This window comes from Lepisosteus platostomus, chromosome 6, assembly GCF_059453375.1.
Source record: "Lepisosteus platostomus isolate fLepPlt1 chromosome 6, fLepPlt1.hap1, whole genome shotgun sequence".
In the NCBI taxonomy this organism is placed as follows: Eukaryota; Metazoa; Chordata; class Actinopteri; order Semionotiformes; family Lepisosteidae; genus Lepisosteus; species Lepisosteus platostomus.
The window spans coordinates 63,256,085-63,278,266 of NC_142616.1; the positions used below are offsets into that span (position 1 = coordinate 63,256,085).

General features: G+C 35.9%; 1 protein-coding gene across 4 annotated transcripts in view; it reads left to right on the plus strand.

Annotated features, from left to right (window-relative positions):
• slc6a11b (solute carrier family 6 member 11b) overlaps positions 1-10,830 on the plus strand; it is a 43,733-nt gene extending 32,903 nt beyond the window's left edge. For all 4 annotated transcript variants that reach the window (XM_088636828.1, XM_088636829.1, XM_088636827.1 and 1 more), the window contains exons 10-15: positions 518-630; positions 2,392-2,529; positions 4,230-4,332; positions 4,791-4,891; positions 5,176-5,346; positions 7,502-10,830. In XM_088636828.1, the coding sequence (XP_088492954.1) occupies positions 518-630; positions 2,392-2,529; positions 4,230-4,332; positions 4,791-4,891; positions 5,176-5,346; positions 7,502-7,654 (779 nt within the window). In that variant the 3' untranslated portion in view covers positions 7,655-10,830. The remainder of the gene's footprint in view (positions 1-517; positions 631-2,391; positions 2,530-4,229; positions 4,333-4,790; positions 4,892-5,175; positions 5,347-7,501) is intronic.
• Positions 10,831-22,182: the final 11,352 nt, after the last annotated feature.

The following is a 22,182-nucleotide window of genomic DNA, read 5'->3' on the forward strand; positions in this document are numbered from 1 at the left end:
CAGTGGAAAATCGTCACCCAGTCGATTCTGTTAGGTCGGTCTCACTCTTATTCGTCATTCTTACTGGTGAGCCGACACAGAAACGACCGAGGCAGATACTAGGCAAGACCAGTCTTCGCCAGACTTCACTCCACCTAAAGAGTATGTAAAAAGTTTGGAACAAATGCTTTTCAAGGATCTCACTCTGAGATCTTTTAGCACTCACTACCCAGCATGGCTGTGAGGATCTTTTCAGACCTCCTCTGACTCTTCCCTGAGTGCTTTTATGGGCAGCTGGCATCTCCAGGTGCACCCAATTCCCCATTTGGGAATGCAAGGAATGTATTCCTGGACCTGTTGCAATGCCGCCCTCTGGTGGTTCGACCCCATTGCTATCGTCCTGGTTCATCTGCTCTGCTACACAAAAACAAATAACAGGGATAAAATCTATGAAGTGACAGTACCAGCTTTCTTTCAAATACAGTTACACATGCAGCTGTCTTATCAATTCCACTAATACTGAATGTGTTTATTTTAGGACCTGGTCTGGCCTTTATTGCTTACCCTAAAGCCGTCACGATGATGCCTTTATCACCATTATGGGCAACACTGTTCTTCACGATGCTCATCTTTCTCGGATTAGACAGCCAGGTAAAAGAAAATAACGGTGATACCACCGAAGCTCTCTCAACAAGGGCATTTCTTCCATGTTGACTTGACTTTTGAATTTGGCCCTGAACAGGGCGTGCTCATCGTGGCCTTCCTGAAGTTCCCCCTCAATATAACGGGTGATGCAATTTCTCATGTCTCCTTCAGATCTGTATAGTGGGGCTGCTGGTGCGTAATGGCTGCCACAGGTAACCCAGGAGGGTGCTGTACTTCAGTGATGGTTGATGCATACAGTATCTCCCCCTGCAGTGTATGTAAAGCACTGTGAGATCTTTTGGGATAAAAAGTGCACTATAAATGCAATGGATCATCAATAATAAATAGAATGATGACCATCTCCATTCCTATCTGGAACTACTTTAAACTTCTGGTATACTTTTTATACTCTTGGTGTCCCTTTGCATGTCAGAGACAGCAGATGTACAAAGGGCTTGTCTTGGTCTAATAACTCCTATACCAAACACTTAAAGCCCACCATCCAAAAAAGGTTGGATTCAATAATTCATTCAAGAAATTCCGATGAATACTGTACAGCTTTTTAATAACAATTCATAATGCAACGTATAGAGAGCTGATTAAAATGCAATGATACTGTTACAGCAAAAGTGAGACATAAATACTGTTGTGGCAGTTAAAAGGAAGAAGTACAGTAGCTAAATAATATATTTACAGAGTCAATGTGGCTTTTTAAATGATCTTCCATGTAAAATAGATCTGTGCATTATCATTTTCAGTTTCCAGAAAAACTGTACGGAATTGTTAGAGATTATATATTAAAACCTTAACGATATTGAGGAAATAGGTGGTGTACCATTCCCACACACTCACACACAAACATTCATCTTCTTCTCATCATCAAAACACCAAAAGCAATCCATGTCCTTTGCAGCCTTCGAACTTTTTTTAACATAGCAACCAACCAACCAATCACATTGCACTGTTATCTAAAATGTGTTATGCTCTTGCTCTCCTGCTCGTAACTGCACATGGAAACAGAAGTCTAAACATGAAATGCCAATTTCTGGAATTATCGGAGATGTATTTTAACTGAAGAAAACTGTTTCACTACAAACCATGATGACATCGACACAGAATTATTAATTACAATATCTTCAATATTTCCCTACATAATTGCACTATTGTGGGATGGCTTAGCATGGTGGGTAATCCTTTGGATTCATGACTGACAGGTTGACACTACAGACAGCGTGGTTTACCTTGATTGAGGCACTTTACCTTAGTTGCCCCAGTCCCCTCAGCTATTGTAGAGTATATACAGTAACGGTGTTGGGGGAGTAATCCCTGCGAACTGGTGTCCCATTCAGAGAGGGAGGGACATGCTTTCTAGTCCATTTAACACTACAAAATCAAGATGAGCACTGGCCCAACAAGCCTCTATTGCATTGGTATGGACTTCTTTAAACATTAATTCGACTTTTGTGTTGAATTAACTTCACTCCATATGTAATACGATATGAAATATTATAACACATATATATTTTAATAATTATCTTGATAATGATATTCTTCCGATTTAATTAATTAGAACCTTTTAATTTAAATAAAGGCTTTACTCATAAAAAGCCTAAGGTATCTGCTGATAAACCTTAAGTGTTTAAAGTGTACAAAAAAAAAGGCATGTGGCTCTTTTTAAGTGCCAGTTGTGTTAAAAATGTGGTTTGGGTTGACTGTTTTAACCTGTTTAATATTGTGTTTGGGTTGTTTATTTTGCACTGTTGGCAGTTTGTCTGTGTGGAAAGTCTGGTGACAGCAGTAGCGGATATGTATCCTAACATGTTCCGAAGAGGACACCGAAGAGAACTCCTGATTCTTGCTCTGTCGGTGGTTTCGTACTTCATTGGATTGATAATGTTGACAGAGGTAAGATCATTCTTTCTCATGAGTAATTGGCTTACTTTCCAAATACACAAGTGAAACAGTCAAGTCAGAGTGGTTTTTCTTATTTTTTCCGTATGGGGGCAAGTAACCCCTGCTGCAATTTTGTGAATGTGGCACCAGCTTTTAGCTAAAACCCATGTGTAATAAGCTGTGTGAAAGGACATGAAATTAAGTTAGACACTACTACTGGTCCTTTGTTTTATTATTCGCTGGTATGATAAATTTCACCTGTTCGGTGATAGCTTTGTTTTGTTATACTTTCTATATATGAATAAATATTCACATGGCAAAGAATGGTTTGCGACAAATGTGGATACATGTGGATAAAACACTATCAGAAAGCTCACAAAAGCCCTGTGGTTCGTCTTAATATCCAAGACCAAGTCTGTGCTGCTTGCTGCCTGCTTTATAATATGACTGGTCAAACACCCGCCGGCAGGGGGATGGACTCACTACTTTTTCGGACAGTGTGACCTAAGATCCCTGAGACGGTGGTTCAACCCGGAGTCTGTGGTGCTGTCACTCAGATCAGTGAGAGTGATACTTGTCATCAAGAATACTTGGTTTGGAGTAGGGAGTGTGGTATAACAGGTCACTCCCCAGTCTTCAAACTCCCTTGCAGTTATATCATCAAGGATTTAGCCTTTTTCTGTGCACCCTGGCTTGGGGTTTTGGAGATGCCTAAAGCAGTATTTTGAAGATGGGGTGTGACCACACATGCTACACAGGGGTCAAATAATTATTTAGGCAAAAAAGAGTGAATGCAGACAGATACTAACACTGTCACTGTCAGGGAGAAGACATTTAATGGAAAGGTTCCTACTCTGAAGACACTCATTGTTCTCAGCTAATGCAATGTTTGCACTGTCTTTGTCTTGGACCTTATTCTTGTGCCCCTACTCTCTCTCCCTCAAGGCCTGGTTATCTGCTTTCTGTCCATTTTGTGATTAATGTTATCAATGAATCCTTGAAATCTGGTCTTTTTCCTATGAGCTTAATGTCTACTACTAGTAAACCATATTAAAAAGCCCAATCTGGACCCACAGCTACAGTATGTTGTAATTTCCAATTTACCTTTTCTTGCCAAATATTTTGCAATGGACATCAGTGGCACAATTACATTTTATATGTCATTCAATGAACTCTTTGAACCCTTGCTGTCAGTTTAGAAAGAGACAATACTAATACAGCTCTTGTTAGGGTAGTTCACACTCATGTCACTGACTTCTGAAATAATGTGCAGATTTTGGTAGTGTCAACCAGGGCATCTTACTTCATCATATGAAGAGTTATAGGGATCTCAAGTGTTTTCTTCTTTGTCTTAGCTCTTATTTGGCTGCCAGGCACCAGTTTCTAAATTATGACACTTCTAAAGCTGTTGTCATGTCAATTTCCACAGTCACCTTTCTGTGTAAGGTTTTCATTTTGCCCCTTAGCCTTGCAAAGTTGTTGTTGGTGGTATTGAAATCAAGTCCTCGATGACATTTAGAAACCTAGGTGTTACTTTTGACCCTGAGTTGTCATTTGAAGAGCATTTTAGGAGCATCACACGGGTATCTTTCTGCCACTTGACAGCAAAAGTACAAAAATAGAACCTTTTTTCTTTCTTTAATTGCAGAATCGGAGTAAAACTCCAAAGTCGTATGCAAAGTCATGTCTAACCTTCTGTTTTTTCTTCACAGGGTGGGATGTATATTTTCCAGTTGTTTGATTCATATGCAGCCAGCGGAATGTGCCTGCTGTTCGTAGCAATCTTTGAGTCTATATGTATAGGCTGGGTATACGGTAAGAATCATGGTGATGCCCATGTTAACGCGTGGGTGACTATAGAATCGATTGGTGCATACTTGTGCCAAATTGTGTAGCTTTCTGTGTATGTTCAAAAGAATAAATATAATATTATATTGTTAAGATAGTGTCAATGACAAAAATCCTGTAATGATGGAGAGACGTACTGCATGTTTTCTTCTCTACTAATCTTATTATTGTTGTTTTGGTTCCCTCTGCTGGTCAGTTACAATATATTCCCTTTTGGTGTGATTGTAAACGAAAGTGATAAATGTAATGGCTTTCTTACACAAATGCAAATTGCCTCCTTTTGACTTCATTTCTTATCTTTTTAAAAGTTCTAGCACATAAATGTTTCACGGATGACAAATAAGATAACCTTACTTGGTATTGGTAACAAAGTTTATTTACTAATTTGTTTTAACTTTCTTGGTTAAAATGTTTTTTTTTAACAGGAAGCGATAGGTTCTACCAAAATATTGAAGATATGATTGGATATAAGCCAGTGTTTTTTATTAAATGGTGTTGGATGTTCTTAACTCCAGGCATCTGTGCGGTATGTTGAAAAGTTGATTGAAATCTCTTTCATTTTTCTACATCTGGAAGTTAATGCATCTGAAAGACTGAGCTGAGTGTTGCTTTAAATTCCCCAGCTATGAATAAAAAGCATTTCGGAATAGGTGTATGCACCAAGTGAGCTCATTTGAGTTAAATACTTGCTTCAAGTGAGAATATTAAGGTGCAAGTAAAATCAATTCATAGATTGTTACATGTTTCTGAAATGTGTGCATAAGGTTGAATCCTCTTTTACATTTGTTTTTTATTGCTTTTTTATTTCAGGGAATCTTTCTGTTTTTCCTAATTAAGTACAAGCCTCTAAAGTACAACAATGTTTATGTGTATCCAGACTGGGGATATGGGATAGGCTGGATGATGGCTCTGTCATCCATGGTCTGTATTCCTCTGGGCATTATCTTCAAACTCTGGACAACAGAAGGAACCTTTTCAGAGGTAAAGAGCATTTTTTAGTGGTTCAACACAAATGCATACTTTTATTTGTTACGACCCCAAGTGTCTAGGGGTAAAGGGGTGTAATATTTAGGATAGTTTTTGGAAGCAGGTGGGTTCTGGTGAGGGACTTAGGAAGTGTGATAACAAGTGGCGGGGCTAAAGTGATGATTTTAAGGTGAGTGGTACACAATAACACATAGGGAGAGGAAACTAGAGCAGTGCCAAAGAAAAGAAAACAAACAAAAGAGCTGAAAGTGAGGGAAAACTGACCTAACTACAAAAGAAAACCAGAAACACTCGGTCTTCGGCGTCTTCAAACACCCTAGCTAACCTTCACTGACTACCCAAATCCATACAAGACAAAACGGCACTCAGCCCTCCTAAACTAGTGTCACTAATACAGAGATCAACTACATGTGCAGAATGTACCCAACAACCTAAACTAAGTTCACACAAATCCACAAGTGAACTACGAATACCAATAAGGGAAAACGAGAGTAGACACAAGTAACAGGGTACAAAAGAACACAGAGGTTGATACATTACGTCTGGGCAAGGTAAGGGCGAAATGCGCCACAAACCAACAAAGCTGAAGCTATACGAAAACACACACACGAAGCGAAACAAACGAAACGAAGAAGTGAAGCCGAAGCAAAACCAAAAGCAAACCAAAACCGAAGCCAAAGCCAAGCCGAGCAGGAATGAAGTGAAACGAAAGGCCCCTTCATTCTGAAAACCTCCAAGTTATATACTGAATAAGCTGAGTTCTGATTGGTCGAGTATTAATTGAAGATGACGTAATACGGGAACAATGGTGTAATGATGGACCATTGGGGGAGGGAGGACAATCAAAGTGCGGAACATAGAAACAAAAATACACATGGACCACACACTGGGACGTAACACCCCCACCCATAAAAACAAACATCTAATGTTTGTTAAAGCAAGGGGAAAAAAACAGTAAGCTATACTCTACCCCCTGCCAGGTCATTTCCTAAAATAAATGTTACCCCTTTAACAGGTAGCGAAGGACATACCCCAACTCTACCAAACCCCTTACACAAAAGTTCACACAAATACACAAGTGAACTACGAATACCAATAAGGGAAAACGAGAGTAGACACAAGTAACAGGGTACAAAAGAACAAAGAGGTTGATACAATACATCTGGGCAAGGTAATGGCGAAATACAGGATAACACAAACAAACGAAAGTACGAGGAGACGAACACAAACCAACAAAGACGAACACAAACCGAAGCTATACGAAAACACACACAAAGCGAAGCCAAAGCAAAACCAAAAGCGAAACGGGACCGAAGTTAAACGAAAGGCCCCTTCATTCTGAAAACCTCCAAGTTATATACTGAATAAGCTGAGTTCTGATTGGTCGAAAGTTAATTGAAGATGATGTAATACAGAAACAATGGTGTAATGATGGACCAATGGGGGAGGGAGAACAATCAAGGTCAGGAAGTGTGGAACATAGCAAACAAAAATACACATGGACCACACACTGGGGCATAACATGTATGAAGTGTGCTTTAAAAAAAAAAAACATGCTTTAAAAAATGCTTTATTGCAGTACTGTATAACTGTATTTTCTGCATGGCATGTTTACGTCTGTATCTTACCGTTGCTAACCAAGTCTAGAGAATGCAGAGAAAAAAATAATGAAAGACTGGTGTATAAAAAGCTTTGTCAAAATATAGTATATTGCTTTAAATTTGTGTCAGCTACATGCTGTGTGATGAGAAAAAAAGACAGAATACAATATACAGTAGGTCCAATATGTAATCTAAAGAAATTTTTTTGTTTCCTGGCACACCTGTAAAATTAGTGAAGAAGCCCATTTCTGATGATGAGCAAAGGTTCTTTTAAAAACGTAATAGTCAGGATTTACAAGCAAATATTTGAACAAAGAAAAAAAAGGGAGTCTATATGAAAAAGAAAGAAAAAAGGTCCTATGTTGTCTCGTTTGCAGTGTGAAATAATATATCTATAGGATGTACTGTGTGATTGTTAGCAAGTTAGCAAGCGAACCCAACTCAAATGTTTATCAGAAGCAAGAGGAAAATTGAGGATATATTTAAAGTGTTGGAAAGTTTGTTTCTTTCTTCAGAAACTTATTTTTTTTTGTGTGTCTTGATTTCAGAAAATTAAAAAGCTAACCACTCCAAGCTCAGATCTGAGAATGCGAGGTAAACTTAGTGGAAGCTCATTGTCCTATGCAGTAAATGACTGTGATGCCAAACTGAAAGGGGATGGGAATATCTCCACTATCACAGAAAAAGAAACACATTTCTAAAAACTACTACAAAAAGGAAGTGAAATGACTTGTTTTTTTATTTTTGTAAAAAGAAATCAAATATAGAGACACGCTTGTTTTGCAAACTATTAACAAGTTCATTTTTAAAATATGCATTATGACATAATTAAAAAGGTGACCTTTTGTTAATTGTAAAAATAAATGATAATATAAACATTTCATGATATTAGTATCCCATTGTAATACCTGTGACACTAGTAAGTATTTACTGTTAGAATGATATCTATGTAAAATGTGTTGTAAAACTTTTATACCTTTGATTATTATTGAAGAACTCTGTATAGATACAGTATGTTTCTAATTTGTAGATCTACTCAGACCATTCCAAATTTAAATGTATGTCTACGGGTTGAGAGATGATTGTTTCCCCTGCTGTGGGGAAAGACCTACTGTAGTGTAATTCTTGGGTACAATTCCTGTTCTTGTGCTTAGTCCTTCTTCATCAGCATTTCCATTGTTTGCTATCACTCGCAGGGCGAGTTTGGAGAATACTATTTTTCCTAGAAATTTTATAAGACACAGAATTCTTACATTACACATGATTAAACTGAGTTTAATCAACGCTGACAGTGGTAATGCAGTTTTCCTTGATTTTCTTCTAACTGTGGCTCCGATTACTCATTTTAACATTTGAAAGTAATCTTTCTTTAAAAAAAAGGTTCAGATTGGTGTACCACATGACTTTGACTTTGTTTAATTTTTCTAGTACTAGCCTCATGTGCATTCTTATATTCAGGGAAAAAAAAAATTAGTTTGGTTAGTTTTAGTCAGTTTGCACCGGGTTAGGAAACCTCATCTCAGGATGATGATGCTTCAAGCACATCACTGATGTTTATTTGTGTAGCAGGAGCAGAGCTGCAAAGTAAAGAATTTACTAAGAACTCTGTACACATGCATACTCCTTTGGTGTGGTCTACCCTCTCATGCAGTTTTAACAGAAAAGTTTTGCTTGTAAATGTGCGCACTTAACATCCATTTAACATTTTGTTGTAATTTTTAAACAATTCTGGCAATTTTTGTGTACTCTCACCCAAGACAAAAACTTTTTTTGAAAACAAAAATGTCTGTGAAGACTTCTGATATGTTATACAGCAACTTGTCTTTTTGAAGTTTGTTTGTTGTATGTACTGTATGTTTTACATACAGATTTTGGTGTTCATAGGGCACAAGATTTTATTGTCTGCTTACATTTAAAAATAAATATTAAAAAGGAAAGAAAATTAATGTTCACTAGCTCTTTCTGTGCCTGTGTAGGTTTAAAAATAGGATAAAGTCCAATGATGTACTAGTACATCATTTTGTTTAATAAATGTTTTGCATTTTTGCATTTTTGTTGTATAGATTGTGCTTCCACATCAAGCAAAATGCATTGGTCTGTACCAGCTCTATAAATAAGTAAAACCGAAAATGCAATTTCTTAATTGCAGTTTCTTTGCATTCACCTATCTGAGTTTCAAGATGTGAAATGTCTTTAGCTCATATCTTAGAGCCCACTGAAACAGATGATGTGTATCATCCATTGGTTTTCACCAGTTCAAGTTGTTTCAGTGTGGCAGATTCTAGATGTGCACTGTTTTCTTGATTTAAAAATTTACAGAATTTCGGAAGTCCACCCTTCTTGTGTAAAATCATGTTTGCAACATTAATTGGTTAGCCCCTTCAAAGAGTGGTTGATTTCTCATGGCAAGTAAACATGTGAATGGTTCCTGAAAGATGAATTTCTAAGAAGCAATCCTGAAAATAAATGAACTTAATCAACTGTTTCGTGCACCACTCTGAGAAACGTCTTTGATAGTATCAAGATGCACTTTAAATCACTAGTGATTCATCAGTATACAACAGTATATGATGCAGTTCTTACTGTTAATGCAAGTTTTATTTTAATGCAAAGTAGGAACAAGAGGATTATATACAGAAAATCCTTTTGGCCCTTAAACAATTATCTGCTTTTTCTGAATCGACCAGAAGAAATGCTATTGCCTTGTTTTGGGTTAACCGAAGGGTGGGTTCCCTGGTTTCTTCTCCTTTTGAGAAGATCAGCATTGTAAAAAGAACTAGAAAAATATAACTATAAAGCAGCAAAGGTGGAAAAATGAATACTTTATTGTTTTATTAAAGCAATGTTAATGTGAAGCTTTTAGCTTTCTGCATTGCAAAATAAAGAGGATGAATGTACAGTAGTAGCTTTTGGCACTGTTTTTCTCTTGAGTGATGAATAACAAAGGTTTTCTGTTTTTCTTAAAAATCTAAAATAACAGTTTAACGCATATTTAATTTTGAATATATTGTCATTGAAAAGATGAATGTTATTGATTTTGTATGAAGTTGTTTAAAGAAGTAAAGACTTACGAGATTTACTTATTTTGCATATAAAATATATCTTTCTTTTATGTTGTGTTTTACAAACATGAATGAAAGGAAAAAAGAAAGTGTGTAACTTGAAGGTTTGTTAACTCTAACGGATAGTTTAACACATCAGTAAATTGTGTATGTAACCTCAACCTACTGAATTACTACATTAATTGCTCTGACTGATTTGCTATTTTGTTGACTTCAACTTTAATTCATGAGATTTTCCTGGATATTCTTGATAATTTCTTTACTTAGTGGATTGACTGTTCATAAAGAATGTTTTCAGTTACATTTTAGTAACAGTTATGTCCAGAACAAGTGATATTAAACTCAGTTTGACTCTCATGACTTAGTCAACTTCCATAAAATACTGAAACTGAGAATAAGGCAATGGTTGTGCTGATGTTTGTGAACACCAAGTTTACAAATCAACCATTATACATATTGTGATAATATTCAAATAGATCACAAGTGGCTTGGGCACAAAAGAAATCTTTTGGTGGGAGGACTGAATTATTTAATTAACGATGATCTTTTCCAAGCTGTCAACACAAAACCTGCTTGGAGAAAATGGGAGTTTGTAAGGAACTTTTATGCACACGAAGTGCAAAGCTATGAAACTTGCGATTTTTTTTTTGTGTTCGCTGTTTCAAATTTGGTCATTACACTGGCGATTTACTATCTTTTTGTCATTAGAAAATGTGATTGTGAAAGGTTTGTTGGTGTCAAAACTGCTGTTAGTTTCTAAAGAGAGATTTACCTGTGAAAAACAAAAGTAAAACATTGTATTATTTGAAACTGCATTTGATCCGGTCTTTTCTATTTCTCTCCTCTTTAAAATTGATAAAAGAGTTACCAATCTTTTGTGTACTTCTGCTGCTGATTGCTGCAAACAAAGCCTGCATACTGTAGATCTAAGGTAATGAAATACACTGCAATGTAATCAAAGTATAGAAGCTAAAGCTACAAAGCTAAAGCAACAGAGCAATACTGAACCCTAATGGAATGCATATGACATTTAAGCAGAGACGATAACCATCCATAGAGTGCATAAGCACTGCACTGTCAGGAGTGGGAGAGAAGCAGGCCTAGTATACAGTACCTCCTGTGATTGCTTGACAGTTCACTGCCTGAGGCCAAGCCAAGACCAAAGACAGAGAGGAAAAAATGTGGTCTGAGGATAAAATTTACTAAGAACATGCTACTGTATTTATAGATACAGGTTGCTATACGGTGATTTAAAGGAGGTTTAGCATCCTGGTAACTATGGCAACTGTGAAACTGGGTGCTGGCAGAAAAGTGTCACATGACTCCAACATGAAGATGGAAAACACAGTGGCACTCAGCAGTGTACACAGCAGTACTACAGTCTAATCCAGTCCCCGGTCTTTTACTTGAGTGATCTTCTGTCTTCTGTTGTTATTGTTATAATTAGTAGTTGTACATTAATATCTGTTTTAACAGGAGTCATATTAGTAGTTGTCTGATGTTTAAACAGGACCACTCATCTTCTAACCCACCGGGTCTTCTCTGTTTTGGAAGTTGGCTACAGCCACCTCTTTAATTATTTCACTGGTAATAAATGGGACCAATATGCTGCTGATTCTGTTGCTGTTCAACACGACTCCTTATCTTCAGATTACCCTGACTTTTGGAACTAGAGACCCCTAAAAACAAAGGGCAACTTTTGAAACATCCAAATATAGCCTCATATCTGGCTGGCTGACACATTTCAACAACTTTAAAATGGTACACATTTTTCTGCCAAATGCTCCGACATTATCTGCCTTTTTTATGCCTATATGGGATTGATTTATAGATGTTCAACGATTTATAAAGGTAAGAGTGTAATATTGTGCTACCGAGGTGGGACTTGGATGGCGATCCAAGAACGAGAAAGAACCCAACAACAGACTGCAGCGCCACATCTGCCTGCACCCACTTGCAACTGCCCAGCACACCTGCACGCTGGTGGAGCCGGATTCCAGAGATAAGCATTCCCAGACAACGAGCAAGACAGTCGACATGCAGTCGAAGGGAAAGTGTCAGGCAGCCAGACAATCTGCACTGTGCAGCTATGTACACAGACAGCTGCAGAGCCGTAAGCTGGAAAGAAAACATAGGGTTAGTACCAACAACTGCAGCACGTAAGTAAGCCAGGAAAACACACAGACCAAGCTCAAGGGGCTCAATGTCAGAGCACAAAGCCCTGTCAGATCTGGGTCTATATTGAACACCACATCTGACCAGGGTGTGGCTGTCAACCAAGTCCAGGTGTTCAGGGACTCCAGGCGGTCCTCTTCCATGGCAGCTGAATGGGGACGCTGGAAGGTGATGACATAACTGGCTGACGTGACACTGCCAGTTTGGGACATTACGAAGAGTAGTTCAGCACATTAATACGAGGCCCCACATGAGGGACCAGAGTGCTAAAACTTTCAAAATGTGTAAAACCAACCAGCTCGCTAAAGATGATTAAATTAGGAATTTAAGCTACAAAATTTCCAAAATGATGCAACATTATGGTGTGAAAGTTATTAATTATGTACTGAATAATTCCTTCAGTATCCGTTTGTTCACAAATATTGATATATTCTTAAAATAAACTTTGTGTTCAGCTGTACATGGGCTGTAAAAAATCGTTTTTTAATCTGTATTGGAAAAGTATGTTTTCAAATCTTGAGACTGCATTATTACCTTAGGAGGTTTGATTTAAATTTAATCACATTCAGTTCTTTAAGATAAATCAAGTCAATCAATCATTTCCATCATTAGGTTCAGACGTATGCAGTCTTATTTAAATGTGTGAAGTAAAGCCATTATAATGATGTTTACCTGTATTTGCATGCCACTAATTAAGCTTCACATGCAATCAAAGATGCATATATTATTTAATGAAACTCTTTAGAATTTAGCATACAGGTAAATGCGGGTTTCTAAATCTCAGTAGGTTCCATTGTTTGAATTAAATGACATTTTAATTTTAAGTTCATTTTCCCGCTTTTTAAATTCTATTCTACCATGGGACCAAACAATAACACTGTTAGATCATTTATGAAGGATCAAAATCACCACAAGGCATTATCATACATTTTACCTTTTTCTATTTTTATCTTTGTGTTAAACACTTCACACCACTTTACTGAACACTGTGGGTAAGCCATAAGGCTCATAATAAGGCTACTCAAACAAATATATTTACATTTTGATTTAAAAGGTTTAACTGTGTCAGAAATTCTAATTTAACATTATGTTCCAACAATAAGAAGCTTAATAACTTCTGACCCTTTCCAACTGATTTTAAACTTCCAATTAGTCCCTTTCAGAATTCCACAATGACTGAAAGTAAAATCCTCTTGCTGTGAAAAACCGCTAAAATTCAACTCCAAAAATATTGATGATTTTGATCAGTGCAATGTTGTGACTTTTGAGGGTTTTTTTTATTTATTAGTTCACTTCACCTTAAGTTTGGTCTGATAACTTGAATCTAATGAATTAAGCACATACCTTTTTAAGCCTTGCCAAATGGGTTTTACTTTCCCATAAAGCCTGGGTATCAGAAAATAGATTCAAAACTATAATCCTAACAAACAGCAGGTGGCAGCAGATTCAAAATATTGAGAAAAAGTCGATTACTGCAGAGCTGTTTTGCTGGAATGTTTCTGAACACAGAAGGATCAGAGGGTTAGAAATGCATACAATGCTGTTTTCTTTAAGTATTTTAAAAATAGTTTCTAGAATGCTCCCCTGTTTTAGAACAAAATACATTTCAAAGACACACCACAGTACATGATACATTATTTGGTGTTTGGTGTTGGTTGATTCAGTAATATTTAGCTACAGTAAAAGGAACATTGACGTAGTAAAAGGAATGCTGATGAGAGACCCTAACACTCCTGTCCTTAAAAATGCTGAAAAAAAAAACGTTAACATTAATTTTTCAGAGATGTTCATTGACATTTGATTGAATGTTACTGTTTACAGGTTTATTTATCCTTTTCCCCAGGAGATATAATGTACACTCCCCGAGTCTAAAAAAAACAGAACACCAATGATAAATACAATTTTCTGTATTTCTTCACAGTTCACAAGAAGAAAATGAAAGGAAGAATGAATGGTCATTAGTGCATTTACTACCTTATTTTGGTCAGTTTTGTATTTGTATTCAGGTTTTAGTACATGTCAGCTACCTTACTGCAAATGTAATCTCTAGCTCTGGTTTCTATAGAAACTGCACAATGGCGGGGAGCATGGTGAGAAGGCAATTTCCTTTATAATGAGTGAGCAACACAAAGAAAATGGTGGAGAGACCTGAAGCAGGTCTATGTACTGTAGTTGGTGGGAAAATCGTAAAGAGGGGGGGTGGTTTCCTTTTCATCTTTTACGTAATAAGTTATAATATGTTGTTCTCTCTTGGGGAGGGGGGCAGGGGGCTTATTGTTGTCACAGGACAAAAAGTGTCCTAGACTGTGATGGATGCGCTCCATAAGTAAAGAAATACTCATAAAAACAGAACATACTGTACAGTACAGCATTTGCAATGGGTGAATTGATACGAATGAAAAAAATGAGATCATTTAGTGTCCTTTATGAACGTTCGTCCTTTAGCCAGTAGCTTCAAATACTGATTTGACATTGGTCATTTAATCAGCCTCAGGAATTGTACAAGTAAAATTTAAAAAAAACGTTTTTTTAAGTACCCTGTTACAAAAAGCATATAGCAGCATTACAGTTGCTAGCCTTACAGTCCTCCATTTTGACATGTTTTGTAAAAAAAATACTATATAGTTTACAAGCTATTTTTTTTTAGTTACAATTCAATCTTATATCTAATCCTTAATTTTGTCTAAATATGGAGCTGTTTACTAGCCACTGCTACATCCTAATAATTACACTCAAAGATGCACTTAGGCCTGCCTGGAAAATCTAGGATTCTGACACAGCATATCTCAAGAACTGAGAGGACCTATGTACTGTACAGTATTTATTGCCTCATCATTCTGTTATTTTAATGTGATTCTTATATAAAATGTGGATACATATTGATTGCAAATAATGTCACAAACAGTCCTTTTAAAGTAAGACTTGTAAGTAAAATGTGTGAAAAGACGTCGTACAGTATGCACCCATGCACTTACATTTCATGCTTGATCAAGCCGAGTTCACAAAGTAATTGTAAGACCACAGCTCAGGAAACATTTTGGTGACGTATGTGGTGAGGCATAACAAGGTTTATCTTTAGATAAAAAGAAAAGTCTTCTTCTGTTATTACTAATAAACCAATGTAACAGAGACCTGGTAAATTCATGGATTAAGTCAACCTAGCAGTCATGACAGGTACTAGGGGAGAGGTGTCATATGTTGTCTGTAATGTGAGCCAGTTTAAGCAAATGCTGGGTATTTTTGGACAAGGTTGTACAAAAACTCACCATTTTTGTACGTCTGCGGAACGTTTTGTTTACTTCTGTGCATATTTAACGGCGCAGCAGCGATTGGTTTCCACTTGATTTAATAATGATCTAAGATGACTCATTCTTTCTTTAAACCATCATCATAAAGTCATAGCTGCATGTCACATGGAAATTAGAGAGTGCATGTAAGAGACATCAGCTGACCATTCCTTTGCCCTTTGGTGAAAAATCATAACACCCATATGAAAAGAGAGCAACTGCTGTCACTCTGTAAAGACAATGAAAGCGTTAGAGCACTAGTTTATGATAATGCAGTTCGTCACTGTGGGCTGCTCTGTCAGAAGCTATAAGGACCTTATTGAAGTAACTACAAACAGATACTGTATGTGAGAGGCAAAGAATGAATTATGACTGCTCTCTGAACTAGTAAGATTGTACAAATCACCCATAACGTCTGAGTCATATAATTCAGAGAACAAATTCCCCTCTGCTCTCCTAAAAATACACCTCAAATTTAGACTTCAAAGGCCATGTGCAGTAGTTACAGCTTTTTGCGAACATACTTCTTTCTCTTTCTGTTATGTTATATGCCGTGAATGATCTGTTAGCCTTGAAAATGTAGTGATCAGGATGACCCACACTTTAACACATGGAGGAATGCAATCAGTTAAACAAGATTCACATTTGTTATTTTTAGGATCGCTTAGAGTAGGGCTGGCCAACCTTTTACAAACCAAGAGACAAGAAACTAGATTGTACAGTGTTAAAAAGCCGCACAGCTTTTTTGTAATTTAACGAAAGGACAATCACTACTGCATTAACATACAGTTCAATTTCAATATGTAGACTACTTACAGTACATATGTACATATTTATAGTAAAATAGTCTTCTTTATAGAGTAACTATTACATATTTATATTATGTGTTACTATAATATACTACTATATATATATGAGTGTTTAGCTAATTGTGTATTTATATACAGTAGGTGTGTTTGTTCTAATACATAATTTTTATCATGCTAAGTGTAACATCATGTGTAACATAGAAGTGACTTCTACAAGAAAAAAAGCATGGGTGCAGTTTCTGGTAGGCAAATTCAAGATTATGTGTAAAATAAATACTTCTCTGTCAGTATGAGGATGGTTTGTAATGGAATGGAACTGAAAGTAAAAGTATTATATCTCCCATTCCATTTTTGTCAGATGCAGTACAGATAAGTATTGTCTTGATAGGTCATTTTTCAATCTTTTATGTTCTCTTCGTATGATCGTGTGTATCTGTATGTATTTTTTTTCACAGATGCTTTAATTAAAAACTAAGGGAAGGTTCACTACATTGTCATTATGTGTGGGTCATGATAACACAATCTTAGAATTAGAAATGTATGCGTCATTATTACTATGCAGTACTGTACGTATATGTTACTGTATATACTAAATATTGTTAAAACATAGTTTGATTGATATTAATATTTGACTACTAATTTATTTGGCTGTTGTTTCCAAAGCAACTTAACAGTTGCACCATTTACACAGCTGGGTAACGTACTGGACCAGTTTGGGTGCAGTACTTTTCTCAAGGTTATAACGGCAGCATCTAACCTGAGATTGAACCCACAACCTTCCATTTATCCTCATCACTGCTGCCCACATCTGCTGACTGAATGGTTCGTAAATGAGATTAACCAACATGCTCAATCCTCCTCTACTCATTTCAATATTTTATTCATTCAAAACTCATTCTGGTTCTGACAGTCCTTCCAAATTACAGTTTAGACATCCTGTGTTACTATTTATCTCTTGTAGTTTTTTTTTGTCAGTTTTTTGAGAGAAACGTTTCAAAACATAGTGTCACCATAACATGTAATCTTGTGAGTCACAATTCATACAGGGCAAATACTGTGTAATTTTCCTGTTAGGATTTTGTTGGCCTTGTAGCTCCATTACCAAATAAAAGAGAATTCATTTTAACCCCTGATTTAATTCTGTTTTTAAAAAGAAATTAAAGCAATTCAAACAATCAACCTACACAATTGTATACAGTACCATGCATGTAAAGTATTCTCAGCATTTTTCGCAGTCTTTAATCTGAATTTAAATATTTGCTGATGCATGATCTGCATTTGTTTTCCTGAGGCGGAGATTTAAATCGTAATGTTGTGGTCATCCAGTTAATAAAACGTTAGACAAAAAAATGATATGCACTATAGAGAAAAATGGGACCAAGAGTAAAAATCATAAAATAGTGTAGCCTTTTCTTGTGCCCTTGTGTTAGACACAATATGTACCTGAGCTTTAGTTTTGCATCGCAAACCTGACTGATCCAGCACTGTTGAAAAAGTATTTCCTTTATTATATTATGTCACAAAGCAGTTATCATAGCCTATTACAGTATGTATTATATATTAAATATTCATTCTTTTAGGGTTGACATAGTTTGCATTTGTACTGCTAGTGCTTTTATTAATATGTGTGTGATAATGTTACACTGTATACTTTATTTTGCACGTTATGTGCAAATAATGAACTTACACGTTGTCTGCAGGGTTGAGAGAATTCTTTGCTTTATCATTAAATCTCCAGGTTTGTTCTTCATTCGGCCCTGCCAATGAGCAGTCAAAAGGACAATATTTTCAGGTGTCTTAGTGTACTTTGTTGGAGTGGTTTACTTTCATCGATTTTACATTTTGCTTCTCCTTATGCGTGAAGATTTAATTTTGATTCTAAATCTTCTATATGCTGAAGAATCAAGTAACAAAAAAACGAATAAGCAGTAGAATGGATATGCTCAGAAGTACCCAACAACCCCTTTTGCCAGCGCACTTCAAAGCCTGATTATGTGTAAATGTCATTATATCATAACGGGAATGAATCTGACTTATACGATTAGATTTGCCTCTAAAATGAAGTGAAGATTTCAAAGTTCTTCCTTTTCTAAAAAGGGTAATTGAGGTTAACTCTCCTATGAATTAAAAGAAGAAGAATTCCCAAATCCATAAACAAAGCATGTAATGTTTAGCCTCAGAATACAGAAGAGGACTTTATACAGTATTCAGCATCATGAATGTTTTGCTTTTTGGATATCTCATGTAATGAAAAATACCTGCACTCATTGGACTGAAAATATTTGAAACATATCTAATTTGCTTTTAGCATACTTTTATCAATCCCCGAACCTTACTATACATTTATGACTAGATTATTCTTAATTGTACTGTGCACTTACATTAGTTGCTTACGTGTTATTGTACGGTTTGACACATAACAGCTTTGTAATGTTTTTGTATTTAGATATTTTAGGATTTATTTTGGGATAGAAACAAATGCTGTTTGTGAACTCGTAACGGACTGTAATCTTGTTCACATAATAACATGGACTAAAATACTAATGTGGTTCTTCTTTTTTAATTTTCTGCAACAGGAATAAATACACATAGAATAGCATCACTCTGAAATTAAATACAGTGTATGTGATCTTTTAGTTATTAGTTTAAAAGGCTGCAATGCAATGAATGCATACTCTCTTGATCACTGAAACCTAATGCAAAGACTTTATTGTAAGGATTCAAATACAGCAGTTTTTTTTTCTAAAGCGAGGATTGGGTGTGATAACTGTGCCTGATATAAGGATCTCAGGGTTTTGTGTAATTTAAGTTATTTATAACGTAATTATATTGCTGTGATATGAATACCTTTGTACAGTACATACTGTATGTTGTATTTGCTTCATCAAGAAGAAAGAGATTAATTTTAATGTTAAAGGCATTTTCAAGTATAATTCACAAAATTACAGTAGGTATAGTAGGAAGACATAATTTTTAAATTTTCCTCTTATTTACTACTTAGTTTCCAGACATACTGTGCATGAGTCATACATGTACTGTATGAGTCAGCCCTTTTTTTATTTCAGTCCAACAAATATTTGAGTCCTGCTAAATATAATCTATTTTATTAATGAGTTTAACGTGCAATGTGTTTCAATTGTTTAACATGGCAATATGTTTGTTATCGTCTTGTACAGTATATTGACTGCATACCTGTATCTAAAAAAAGATGGTATTTGGTTGTTGAATTATTTTTTTTAACCTGTACATCATTCAGAATTAATGAGCAAATTAATTTCAATAAGCAAAAGGGCGGAATCAGAAGTCTTTTTTAACTGTTCCACCCCTCAGCGTTATGAACTGGCAAGAGCTAATTAATTTTAATTCCCATAATTCACGGTCGACTACCTGCTCTTAAAAGATAGCATAACACTGAAAGGTGTTCCTTGTAACACGCATATACATCCCTTTCTCTAGAAATTAGTTGTCATGCTAATAAGTCCTAATAAAGGTGAAACATCAGGCTGCTAACTCTGATGTTGCCCACAAAAATGAAAATTAGACGTCTATGTAATAGATGTAGAGCTAAATTAATATCTGTCTTCGCTGGTCTGCAAACATCTATACCATGCAGACAAACCCAAATAACAACGAAAAGTCTGTCCATGGTTAACTAGCTTTAACTTAAAATTCAGCAGTTCTGTTAGACACTAATGAACGTGACAGAGAGATGAAATATTGTACATACAGAAGACAGTATTTGACATGACTCGCCTAAGCGAGGGAACGGCTGTTCTTCTGAGGGGATAAGCTGCTCACGCCACCCTCACTATTTCAAGGGCTGAGCTGAGGAGTGGCTGCAAGGGTGTCGATGGTGGGGCGGGGGGAGATGAGGCGAGAGAGATACGCGACGGTGCGACCCATATACAGTACAGTATACAGGAGAGCGCCAGTGTGCGAGATTGGGCAATCTTACCTTCCTCCCACACTTCTGTTTACATGAGGCAGAACAACATGCCTCTTCAGATGGTTCTGCCTTCTAACACTAATCTTGACATCAATGTACTGTATTTGTATTCCAGAAATTTCTTGAACTAAATGCTCTTAAAAGTATAATTTATCTTATACTTTCTGAAAATCATGCAAAATATCGTTCTCAAATGCACCTTACATTTTGTAATTGATTTTATTGCAGTAGTGGTATAAATGAGGCAATTCATCATTCAGTGAAGTTAGTCAGATTTTCAGTGGCGTTTGGAAGACCAAAAAGTTGAAATCTAAATTGTCTTGCAATATTTCTTTTGCAAAGTCTTAAGGCTGCTATTTATTCCTTCAGTTTCCAATAGCTTTTCTCTTTGGGAATATTGAAAGATTTTTACACTGGCAAGGAATTAACCAGGGATCAGTAAAATTACATGTGAAAAACATAATGTATTTTAATGCAATGTAAGCTGATTCTGTTTTCCTATACTGTAGCTTTACAATCACCTATTGTATCAATTGCTCTGAAACTTAATGTTTAGTCCTGCAGTGTGCACAGTCATGTGTGCTTTAATTTGACAAGTTGCTGAGAAATGTTACATACATCCATACTTCATGTAACTCACAGCATAGCCTTGAGAAACTAGGAAAAGGTCAGTTTTTCTTGCTGTTGTTGCCAACAACAAAAACTAACTGAATGATTTCCCAAGTACTTGGCACAATTTTATGGTTTTCCAGTGGATTATTTGTTCCAATGGAACTGGCTGTAGGACTTTGAGGATATGTGGTATAATGCTTAACATCTTCACCAATTTAAGAGTTCCACAATCTTCAAAGAAAGCAACAACACTTTAGCATGAATTGCTATCTGCTATCCGAGTATGTTTTTAATTCTCTGAACAGTTGTATGCTTTATTTTTCGTGTTAATGAATGGTGATTATCTGTTGCACAATTAAAAAAATAACAAAAACTAAAACCTAATGATATTTGCAAATACGTTGATTCAAAGCTTAAATTACATACAAAGAATACAGTATTTTCATTAATAAAAGATAATGCAGACATATTATGTAACATCACCAAATGTTCATTCTCATTTCTGCATGACACAATGTTGTGATCTGATGCAGCCAATTAAAATAGCCTTATGTAATCATAATAAAAATCAACCGGATTTTAACACAACGGTGTTCCCTGCAGTAAAATCAAGTGCATGGAACACACATCTTCCAAAAGTTCTATTTTTAATTTATTTCACGGAATTAATGTGAATGAAGAACTTCTGAGAAGCCTGTTCAAATATGTCCTAAACAGCTGAACATTGAAGACCTTGTTTTGCAATAGTAGCCTCCTGACCAGCAGACTGATTTCTTTCTCTTTCACTAGCATCTCCAGAAGGAGGGGGGGCATGTGTGGAATACGCAGTACGTTCTTATCCATTTTTAAGTCATGGGGGTGACACGATTCCTAACACATGCAGAGTGTATTGGCATCTTTTTAGCTATAAACGTCAATTACAACAATTTTATTTAATTAATTTTCCTGTTGCTGTTCTGGTCCGATTATTGTCAAATAATTCCTGTTACAATATGGAAAATCAAGAAAAGGGTATACAAAAATAATTTATGTGACAGAAGTATAACAACATGGGAAATAAATGTATTCATACCACTGAAAAAATGTTATCGGAAGCTGGCCTAGCAAAACAAAATGTACCAATGAATTGAAATATGAATAATTATAAGACATTCAGTATTTGATTAAACAAAAGATATCTGTAATAATATTGGCAAAATTATAGCACATTTTCTAAAGACACAATGTTCAGTTTTTCTTCATGCCTTGGAAATATGTAAAAAATGAACTCTGTAAATGTACTGTAATATTAAAAATATTTTTCATAAAGCATTTGAAGGAAGCATAACACTCAGCACT